Here is a 12,097-nt window from a genome sequence, read left to right as displayed (position 1 = left end):
AAGAACAATGAAATGGATGTTGCATGGAGTGTAGACCTTCAGCTCCTGTTCCCACATCAGCCACCAGATGTTCACCCCACTCTCTTACCCCACCTCACCTCCCATCCCCCAAGCAGATGTTCAGAGAATTCTTCAGTGGGGAAACAGAACAAATTCCAGAGAAAAAAGACCTACAATTACTAACAAATGTTTTCCCAGCAAAATTTCTATTACTATTTGATCAGCCCAAGCGGAGTCCACTAGTTGATAAGCCTCCCTTGTTGTGTAACACTTTTCAATGAGCTCTTTAGTGCTTCACCCTTAAATATAAATTCTGACAAAGATTACCAGAAGAAGGCCTTCAGACCAAAAAAGAGAGGCCCAACTGATCATGTTTTGATCAGAAGGAACCTAGAGCAAATAGAGACAAGGCAGGGAATAGGTGAAAACATTAAAAAAAAAAAACAAAACTCTGTAATTTTCAGAGGTTTAGGGCGATGTTGCATCCAATTAACAAGAACAAGATACTATATAAGAAGAAAAGAGAAGATTAAAGAGTTCTTGGAAAAAAGAAAATTCAGTAGAATGAATGGAATACAAAATGAGGAACTCTTCCAAAGGGAAAAAGTAGAAGAGATGAAAATTAAGAGAGGAAAACATAATAAAGCACATAGACAAAATGAACCCGGGGGCTCAAATATCCAACCAAGAGCATTCCATAAATGAAAGAAAGAAAATGGTGGCAATAAAATCATGTAAGAAAAAAAAAAAAAAACAAGAAAAATTCCCAGAAATGAAAGACATGAGTTTCAAGCTTGAAAATAACCATTTATCTGCTGTGGCAACTTTGTTGTAGATATGTCTCTGGAGGCAAGGGAAAAAAAAGCAAAAATAAACTATTGGGACTATATCAAAATAAAAAGCTTCTGCACAGAGAAGGAAACAACCAACAAAACTAAAAGGCAGCCTACGGAATGGAAGAAGATATTTGCAAAGGACATATTTGATAAAATGTGAGTACCCAAAACATACAAAGAACTTATACAACTCAACACCCAAAAAACAAATAATCCAATTAAAAATGGGCAGAAGACATGAACAGACATTTCTCCAAAGAAGACATACAAATGGCCAACAGACATGAAAAGATGCTCAACATCACTCATTATCAGGGAAATAAAATCGTAACTACAATGAGATCCACCTCACACCTGTCAGAATGGCTAAAATCAATGATACAAGAAACAGAAGGTGTTGGCAAGGATGTGGAGAAAAAGGAACACTTGCGCACTGTTGGTGGGTATGCAAACTGGTGCAACCACTGGGGAAGACAGTATGCAAGTTCCTCAAAAAGTTAAAAATAGATCTACCCTATGATCCAACAATCATACGACTTGACATATTCGATTTTCAAAGGAGAAGAGTTGAAGGCAGGTAACTGTACCCAAAGAATACAAAAACACTAATTCAAAGGTATACATGCACCCCTATATTTATTGCATCATTATTTACAATAGCCCAGTTATGAAAGCAGCTCAAGTGCCCATCGATTGGTGAATGGATAAAAGAGATATGGTACACACACACACACACACACACACACACACACACACACACACAGAAGTATTACTTAGCCATAAAAAAGAATGAAATCTTGGGGCACCTGGGTGGCTCAGTTGGTTAAGTGCCTGACCCTTGGTTTCAGCTCAAGTCATGATCTCAGGGTTGTGATTTCAAACCCCACATCCTGCTACACACTCATCATGGAGTCTGCTTGAGATTCTATCTCTCCTTCTCCCTCTGCCCCTCATGTGTGCATGCTCTCTCTCTCGCTCTCTCAGATAAACACATAAATAAAATCTTTAACAAAAAGAGAGAATGAAATCTTGCCATTTGCAATGACATGGATAGAACTAGAGAGTATAATGCTAAGCTAAGTAAGTCAGTCAGAGAAAGACAAATACCATGTGGTTTCATTCATATGTGAAATTTAAGAAACAAAACAAATTAACAAAAGGAATAAAAGAGAAAGACAGACAAATAAAAAAGCAGACTCTTAATTATAGAGAAAAAACTGATAGTTACCAGAGGGGGTGGGGGTGGGGGATGGGTTAAACAGGTGATGGGAATTAAGGACTGCACTTGAGGTGATGAGCTCCAGGTGATGTATAAAATTGTTGAATCAGTATATTGTACACCTGAAACTAATAAACACTAATAAAACACTGCATGTTTAAAAAATTGAAAAAAGTAACTACATATAAATATATATATATACACATATATATAAAACCTGTATGTGTGTGTGCATGTGTGTGTGTATAAAGCTTGAGTACTCAGCAAATTGAGGCATGTTGTGGTAAAATTTCATAAGAGGAATACAGGGAAGACCCCAGAGAGAGAGAGAGAGAGAGAGAGAAAGTCTGAGAAATACCTAGAGAAAGAAGTGAAAAATGGAATTCATGTATGAAGAAATCCATATCCAGCCAAACTGGCAATCAAGTGAGATAGAATACTAAGCTCTTTAGACATTCAATGACTCAATAAATTTACTTCCCACACACATATTATCAGGAAGCAACTTGGGAATATCTTGAAGTAAAATGAATGATTAAGTCTAGAAATAAGATGTTTGGGATTGAGGAGACCAGGAATCCAATACAAATATGTGTTAAAGGGAAGTTGCAGGGAGCTTCTGAATAATCAGCCCAGATTGAAGCAGAAGTTAGAGAGCTCTGGGTGGGAAGAAGGGAAGGGATCCTGGAGGCAGGGAGTAGGGGTAGCAAATGGAACTAATGTTCTTATCTGATAATAATACTGAAAATATCAAAAACAGTATTGACACAACAGATGTAATAGCGTATATGAAAATTTTGATAGGTACAAATAAATCTAAACAAATTAAAAAAACTGAGGCAATAATTAATTCCAGGAAAAACAATAAATTGAGCAAGAAATGAAATATAACCATGGTGTACGATTTGGATCAGCAGCCCATATAATGTATATTAGTCACAGTAGTGTAAACAGGACTACACCTCTAAAATGTGGATACAACCATATTAGGTGGATGGGGAACAGAGGAGGAAGTAGAGATGAGGGTGGAGGAATAAGAAAATTACATAATGTCTCGAAGAAATCAATCAAGAAATAGCACCCCGTGCATACTAGTTACAAGTAGTGTGGTGATTATCAGAAGAAACAGCTAACTATGCTCAGAGCATTTGCTTCTGGAAAATCAAACTCTGTGGTGGGGAGGGTTGGAATAGGAAGCTGCTGCTTTTCATTTTACATCTTTTTGTACTATTGGATTTTTAATTTTATACACATATCCCTTTAATAAATACAGTTTAAAAACAGGGAAGTAAAATTCTAGGAACACGTTTTGGAAAAACAGCTCCACCAGTGTCTGGCAGTGACAATACAGCACAAGTCCCTCAGAGCACATGATGAACACTGGGTGCTAAGACTTTCCAGTCAGAGTATCTGAAACTTCCACTTGACAAGCAAAACTTTCCTATTTTCATCAGTGGGGAAGGATGCTGGCTTTCTCCTTGGGTTTGTGGACAATGAAATAAAGGTGCTTAATATAACCCACAATGAACCACAAAAAGCAGCAATGCTCTGTGCACAGGTATGTTTGGAGTTTTTCGCTGTATTCTTTTCATAGTTCGACACTATTCGCAAGATGTGAAAAGCTAGAACATTCTATGTTGACAAAAATGTGTGAAGTGTTAAAAAGAATACAGATCAGGAGATGATATTTTTATTTGACAAAGACTTAGCTGAACAAAAATAGAAGCTTCCATTGTAAAATGTTGAGTCATGCAAAATGGGTAAAGCTTGTACTTCGCCCGAGCTGGGGGTACGTTTATAAGCAAAGAATGTCAGAGAGGCTAGGCCATGAGCCAAGGGTACAAAGACAGTTCTGAAGTTCTCTGTCTGGGCCTTCTGTGCATCACCACATGAATCTGTGGTGTGGGCAGGGAGTTGGCAGTTTGAGCATGAAAGATCAGTAAGACCACAGGGTCTTTTATGAAGATCAACTATCACCCCCGGGGGTCAGGTCTTTCTTTAATCTTCTTTGCTCAGGCTGTGGAAGCATTTCAGCTTTGTGGAGTTATCAGGAAAGTCCAAAAAATTGAAACGTGTGGTGACTAATCCCCCCCTTTAGTAATGCTCTTACTCAATGCAAAGCATATTCCTGTCAAGCTCAACTAAAAACTGCTCAAAGTAGAAGTGATTAAATTCTAAAGTAGAAGGAATTCACCTCTAAACACAGAAGAATGCCGGTACCTTCACCACACACCCAGTTACTGTTAGCCAGCTTTTCCCTTGGGGGAATGAATCATAAGAGAGAAAACTGCACACCCCCATGCCTGGCCACACTGTGGGGGGCATCCTGGGTTCTCCAGATGATGAGGTTGGGACTCAGAGGAGATCGACTTCTCAGGGTGTGTGGTGTGGGAGGCAGGGGCTGAGGGAGACAGTTCTAGAAGAATCGTCCCAAGGGCTTCCAGCCAGGGAGGCCATAAAGACCAGAGGCGGTGTTGGGGGCACAGCAAGCTCAGACCTGGGTCAGGGAGTAACTGGGACCAGACAGGGAGTCCATGCTGGTGGGCAAAGGGCTGAATCTGGGAGATCAGGCAGGGCGGTGGCTGGTGTCTGTAGACGTGTGGTGGGAGCCCCTGGGGAAGTGCCAGGCATGCAGCCAATGGGTGTCCCCGGCCTAGAAGGTGGCTGGATCTTAGGTTGGAAGACGGGAAGAGAGCAAGGAGGAAGAACCCTAGTGCTAGGAACTTGGGGACCTGGCAGTCTCCTGACGCACTGCTAGGAAGTGAGGGATCCTTGGGTGGCGGTCAGGTTTGGCAGAGGGCAGAGAAACGAGGGGCGGGAGTGGGAGGTTGACACATGGCCCTCTGGTAACTGTGGCTTGGCCACAGGTTCTGAGATTGGTATGAGTGACTCAGTTCCAGGTTCAGGTTGTACCACACGGAGAGTAGAGGCTGCTGAAACTCTTTCTGCCTTGGGCAGGACTGTCTCAGCAGCAGGGTGACTGAGCTGTGAAGAATGGGGGCCCCCAGCTCCAAGAGGCAGGGTCAGCAGGCAAGGGCCAGTGTGGGCTGGACCACCCCCGTGCCTCCCACATTCCAGGTACTTCTGCGCCTTCACCCCTTATGCCTACACTCATGTTATTTTCCTACCTAGGATTCCTCCCTCCATGTCCATCTGATGAAAGCCTATGTACCCTTCCAGGCCTGGCATGAATATTTTCCCTAGGAAGTACTCCCCCGCCCTATTTGTGATGGCTCTCAGGCTTTCTTGATCTTTATAGCACCCTTCCCCATAACTGGCGTATGGCAGACACTCAAACATTTGCTGAATATGTTTGTTGAATTCTTCTTGTATTTTTGGCTTATATCTGCTATTTAAATGCTACTTTTCACAGAAGAGAAATATTTTTGGAAAGCTATTACTAGAAAAATCAATGTGACTTAAGTCCTATTTTCCTGTTATTCTAAAATAATAAAACTGAAGATGCTTTCTCCTGGGGGAGGGATGGTACCAAAGCAAGAGCAAATTAATTAGCAAGTGAAAAATGCATTTAAAAATACAGAATTCAAGGTTATTATTTCCAATAAAATGAACAATTACAGTGGAAATGGGTCAGATGTATACATCTTAAGCTCTTACCTTCAACTGCCATACCTATGCTTAATACCCGCTAACCTCTGAGTTAGCGATTAAATATGAAGAATCTTTAGGAGGTCACAGGTTTATGGTGTCAGTGGTGGTTCCAGGGACAGAAGCTTGAATGTCTGTGGTCACTTAGGATTTAGGTCACCGTTGGCAGGTGGCTCAATCTCCTTGAATCTCAGCTTCCTTGTTTAGAAAATGAGACAAAGACCTTGTCTTCCTCAACTTCAGAGGATTTGTGAAGAATCCAATGAGCTATCTATATGAAAGTGCTTCAGAAACTGTAAATTGCTATGCAAATTATTATCATTCATGAACTGTTACTGCTTTTCTGACCCAAGGCTATTCACTCTGAGATGACGGTGCTATAATAAGGAGTCTAGTTGTTTGAACGTGAATGTGCGCGCGCGCGCGCACACACACACACACACACACACACACACACACAATCTAGTACCAATATGATTAGTATCTGAACCCAGGACATGGCTGGCAAACAAACAAATCTTCATGGAGAATACCGATGGCAGATGAACCAATAGTAAGAGGAGTCCTATTTTTATAAATGACAGTTGAGTTCTTTAAACAACTTCATTGGTCTCTGTAAATGGATAGCTTGAATTCCTCCCAGCCATAACTTGTATCTCTCTGAGGTTCCAGAAATTTTTTGAGTTTTGTTGTAGCACAAAAGCAGTAACAGTGGGAAATAACAGTGGGAACTAAAGATGAAAGACAGCATCGGTTTAATCCAGACATTGCAGAATGATGGATTATTTTTACAAAACCAGAGTTTACAGTATATATACATATTTTTTAAGCCCACATAAACTTATGTGATTGTAAAACGCCCTCTACCCTCACCCACCCCAACGGCTCTCCTATAATGTAGTTTGGAATACTGCAATGAATTGTACTTGGAATCCTTTTGATATTTGGGATCCCGTTTTCAGTCCCCAAATTGGGCATAATTATACATCTGTGTTCAGGCATTATGTAAACTCCTGTCTGCAGAGGCAAACTCTATCAGGAAACTCCTGGCAAGTCCTTGAGAAAGTGGAGACACTGCCACCTGCTGGACAAAGTTTATTAACAGCATCCTGAAGTGAATTTTGCACATGGGAAACAAACTAAAGGTTTTTCAAGAACTGAATCTTAGGGACTTACTTAGAATAAAATCCATTAAATCTCTGGACACCCATCCTATATCTACTAAATATCATGATATATAACAGTCTGAAAAATTCGACATTCAGCACAAGTTAATGGTAATTGCACACAATCATATCTCAACAGAGGCTTTCACTTAAAGTTGAAATCTTAACTCCCTGATAATTCTAGCAAGAGTTCGGGCATACAAATGGATAACTAAAAAAAAAAATCCTCAATGACTTGGATGATGTGTGTTTTCAGCTTCTGAAGGTGTCACTGTAGTGATATTTCCAATACACTTATTCCCTATAATTGTTCCAGAAATAACGTATTAGCCAGAATTTAATTGTTCCCCTCCTAAGTAAAAAAAAAAAAAGATTTGATGCAATTTTATAGGTCAGCTATAACTGTCAAAATAAGTCAAGGCTCGTCATATATTCTCTCTCTCTTTTAAAATGTAGAAGTTATGAAGACAGCCCGATGTCCTGTTTCTCACACTTTCTCCTGTGATGTGGTTGGCAAGCTAATAGCCAATTATTGAATTCTTATCATATGTGAAGCTCTGGGCTTAGGGCTTTACATGGATTGGATCAATTGTGTCTCATGACAGCCCTGAGAAGTAGATTGTATTATTTATGCATTTTATACAGATGGGGAGACTGAGGCTTAGAGGAATTATACCTAGCACCCAGTCTGTCTACTCCAGATTCTGTGCTCTGTGCTCTTCTCGACAGAAATGCATATGGTACAGAAAGAGATGGACACCGTGACCAGAGTTTGAGCTGGTCACCTCAATATCGGAGGCTATAGGCAAGAGAGGTTCTGAACCAATAACCCTCCATCTAGGATTCTGTCATGCCCTGTAGGTGGCGACAGCCACCATAACTAAACTTGGAAATTATCAAGGCAATGGGGGCTGTCCAAGGGCTCTTGCTTTTAGGGGGGGAAGTACCCTATAATTGTGCAAACCAACAAAAGGTAGAACATGAAGCCTTAAAATATTCTGCTTGATGCTTCGGTATCATAATAATGCAGCCTTTAGAGATCAGCCACCAAATATGCATTTACCCTGAGTCATATGGGCAGAATTGTGGCAGAAAGAGGCTTAGAGGATCCTGTAACTCTCAACTCAGTGTTCTTTCCTTAAAGACTGGCTGTTCTTTATATACATAGGCCAAGCTTTAATCACTTCGTATTTGTTTTAACCCAGTCTGGTATTTTTATTGAGAGATGGAGGAAAACTTGAATTTTTCCTGTAGCATACTATATTAAATTTTCTCTTCTACATATTTGCTATTATTTTCTATGTAAATGTCCTCAGAATTAAATACTGCAATGCATGTGGATTCAGCATACATTACTGTACTCCTACTGAGGGTCTAAATAGCATTCATGCATAGTAAAAAATGATATTTAAATTTGTAATCTATCATTGTTTATAAAAATATCTAAATAAGAACATTAAAAAAAACCAAAGCACCCAGTTTATGAATGAACTCTGCAGAGTTAGTATATAAGTCATTTGTTTGGAATTACACGTTTTTCCTTTGTAATAGGTGGTGGTGAGAGTCTCAAGGCAGCTCACAAAAGTCTAGTAAATTCCCTACCGTGGCACCAATGTTTACATTTGTAATGGAAAAAAGTTGAAAATGAATACTAATGTAACGCTGGTAATGGAAAGTATTTAAAATACGAGGGAAAAGAATTGGACACATGAGCTTTCAAGTCTCCAGGCAGAAGAAAGGTAATGGGAGTTAACGTTAGGTCATACAGTTCCAATGTCTGGATGCTAGGTGGCGCTATTGAACTATAACAGCTCGGTGATTTGCCCAGCCAGGGGACACTCATTTAAGGACTGTTCCTATCACAGATATTCACATGTTCTCTGTCTTTAATTAATTTACTTATTTATTTTGGTCTCTAACACCACTGTGATTTTAGCTCCTACAGAAATTATGACTAAGAAAAACATTCGTGGGTCACAGCGTGTCAGTTTTTAAAGAATGAAGGAGAAAAAGCATTCACAAACACAATACTCATGGCTCAGGAACAGGTGAGTTCTGCCCCTTACTTCCACATTTTGGTGGGCGACTATGGATCAGCCTCTCCACTTCTCTGGGTCAGCTCCAGTTTCTCATTTTGAAAAGGTAAGTAATGAGCCAACATAATCAAGATTAATTAATCAACAAATCAGACGGTGTAGGCTGAACAAGAGAGGTCAGCTCTTCTTAACCAGTACACCTGTCTGGGGCTTGGTTCTCCCTAATTCAAACTCAAGCCAAGGCTGGGTGGCGTTTACTGAGTGCTCTCTCCGGGGTACTCGCCTCCACATCAGCAACTACCCTGCCCTGGCTGGTGAGAAACATCTGAGCATATTCTCTTGGTTATTCACATGCCAATACTCATTTTTTTAAATTTTCCTCTTGAGTACTTACTAGTATAAATTTCTTTTGAGATATGCTAAATGGGTCTCCACAAAATGCAAACATTAACACAAAATATTTTTTTTAATTCCTAAAAATTAAGTTTCTCAAATATTCTTGGTAGGTGACAAATTTACTTGTCAGCATACTTTCCTGTAAGAAATGAACAACGTAGGGGCAAAGAGTCAAACTATTATGTAGGGAAGTTATTAACTTCCTTAGGCGGTGGGTTATTGAAACAAGCAGTACTGTCCGGAAGGAATTAAGGAATATCATTCCTATCTAGAATAAGCGAAAACCCATTTGACTACCAGACCTTACTATTTTTACTAGCTCCCCAAACAGTCACTGCTGCTAGGGCTTTCTCTTCAGTAATGAGATGGGTCTAAATATGTTTTGTATTGCTGGAGGGGGCTCACTAAAAGTCAGCACACACCTACATTTTTCAAGACAACAGGACAAGCACCAAAGAAAAATGGCCAGTGAAGTGTCTGCACCTCAATCCAGCTCTATGGCTGGTTAATCTACAATGATTTAAGGGTCACTAGATCCCTCGGTGTCTAAGATTTTCAGTTTTTCTTCCCCCTGTTCTCTAGGCTCTTCAGTTATAAAATTCTTCAGTAAGGGGCAAGAGCAATGATTTCAGGGCTCCGTAATCTGAGAATTTAGACTAAACGTGCTGACGAGGCAGCTCTGGTATGAAATCACTCAAGGGACTTGCTTGAACCTGGCTGACCCCAACACGCTGGCCATAAGAACCTAGTACAGGTGCTTCAGTTTCGTCAAGGCTAAACCGTATTGAGAAGTGGGTCAGGAGGACGTGCTCCTCTCCTGTCCCCTGGCCCAGGGAATACGGGGTTCCTTGAGAGACAGCAGCTGTGGGACTGCTTGGCCTTCAGTGTCACTGCAGGAGAATCTCTCCAGAAGATGCCCAAGAGACCACAAAGCATGGTGGAAAGCCGTGAGCAATCACTCAAGGGTTCGATTTGCCGTATGCACAAATATGTGATGCTGGGGTGGTGGTATTCCAAATAACTGGCGACCAGTTCCCCTCAGGCTCTGAATTCAGAGTTCTTCTGCCGAGTGTAGCCCCAGGCCAGAGCTCGGAAGACTCCCTCCATGCCCATGAATGACCCCCTTTGTGACTTCACTGTTGGAATGGGGCGTGATAAGGGGCAGCCGGGGAAGCAGGTGTACCTGGAGGGTGGGTGCTGTGGGCAGTATAGACATATTTCACTATCTTAACCACTGGTACCACTGGACTGTGTGAACTGGTCATGTGTCGACTCTGGCCTTATAGAAATCTTTCATCCCGCCACACAGGAGTACCAGACAACCCTTACCCTCTCCAAGGCAGCAAGCCTCAGGGGATTTAATATACCGCTATGCCAAACTCAAAAGGACAAAAATCTTGAAATTATAGGTGGAAAGATCATGGCTAACATCAAAAGAGCTAACAGTCACTCAGTTTTCAGAAATACGTTCTACTTTAACTTACATGCTTATAGATCATGGGACCAAGGCCCAATTTCTGAGAAGTCACATAGCTAATATGGAGAAAATAGCTGAGAAGTCAAGATGATAGATTCTGACAACAGCAGGCAAGTGGGCTCCTCGGGGTAAGGTTTTGATTTGCGGTTTATTTGTATTTAAGAAGAACAAAGATAAAACTACCCTCACCCAAGTTCTAGGGGTTACACCCCAGATGCCGACTTTCCGCGTACTGGGCTCTGGCACCCGTGAATGACACCAGTTCCTGGCCTGAGGACGGACGATGTGTGTGATGTAGAGTCACCGAAACTCTTCTCAAATGTGGGGACAAGAGGGCATTCATTTTTTTTGACAACAATGTGTCTGCAGGATCTTGCTCACCTTTTATCTCATACTGCGTATCCCACACATACATGCACACATGTACTCATGCACACACGCATGCTCTACAATATAACGCCCAAGAGTGGAAATAACGATGAATGATCTAAACCTTTTCTTCAAAAAAGTCTAATTTAGAGTAAGACCCCATCTTGCACAAAGACTCCAGTTTATGTTATCTTCCGGAGCTAAAAGTGGGTCACGGCACGGCTCTTGAAATTCTTTACAATTTTCCACTGCTGTAGGGGCAAAGGAAGGCCTGGTTTCAAAAAGTGACTGGGGTTTCTTCTGCTTCTAGCTATTCACACCCCATTTCCTGTTGAGGAGACACACCTGCAGGGCACGCGTGAAGGGTCACGGTCATGTTCCTGCATGCAGGTGTGTCAGAATGTATCTCTGAAGGAGAGAGCTGAGAGGCCCCGGGCAGCACCCACCCGCCAGCCATGTTCCTCCTGTAAACCCCCGGTGGTGGTCGGGCTGCCTTAGGTAACAGGATCCAGGGCTGCTCCAGGCAAAGCCGAGTTCACGTGGGCATCGCTACGTGCCAACGAGGCAGGTGTGGCATGTGGTCCCTGCCCGGCGGAGGACCGGGAGGCAGCAGGGCTGCGTTTGGGGGACCTTTCAATCTGCTCCTCAGTTCTACAAAGCACCAGGCCACCTCGCATTTCAGGATGACAAGACAAAACAACAAAGAGACCAGTGAATAAGTATGCAAGGCTTGTGGCAGCAGTAGATTAAGGAGAAGAGGAAATAAACAATGTTGTTTGACTTTCAGGATCAAGTAATAATGAGAAAAATAAATGATGGATTTCTGAAAGTAATTACATTTCTGTGGGCAACCTCTGTGATTGCCCTACTGCATTCCATTTCTTGCTTCTATTTGGAAACGACTCCATTTATTAGAGTAAAATCATAATTGCATTTTCAATTTGCCCCTCTATCTATTCTATTGCCAACATTTTATACGCCAGAGTGCT

The 12,097-nt window shown here is 41.5% G+C and overlaps 1 protein-coding gene across 6 annotated transcripts in view; it reads right to left on the bottom strand.

Annotated features, from left to right (window-relative positions):
* The window catches only part of UST (uronyl 2-sulfotransferase), a 303,044-nt gene that overhangs the window by 35,727 nt on the left and 255,220 nt on the right, over nt 1-12,097 (bottom strand). The window contains exon 8 of one of the 6 annotated variants that reach the window (XM_073894062.1): nt 10,435-11,778. The exons of the other annotated variants lie outside the window; for them this stretch is intronic. Within the exon in view, the coding sequence (XP_073750163.1) occupies nt 11,603-11,778 (176 nt within the window). The 3' untranslated portion in view covers nt 10,435-11,602. Of the gene's footprint in view, nt 1-10,434; nt 11,779-12,097 lie in introns of those variants that run through there. 6 annotated transcript variants of the gene reach the window in all.

Source organism: Callorhinus ursinus, unplaced genomic scaffold, assembly GCF_003265705.2.
Source record: "Callorhinus ursinus isolate GAN/ISIS: 27379988/994484 unplaced genomic scaffold, GSC_fseal_2.0 scaffold6, whole genome shotgun sequence".
Classification (NCBI taxonomy): Eukaryota; Metazoa; Chordata; class Mammalia; order Carnivora; family Otariidae; genus Callorhinus; species Callorhinus ursinus.
Note: the sequence above shows the minus strand (reverse complement) of the source record. Positions and strands in the feature narration are given on the sequence as shown.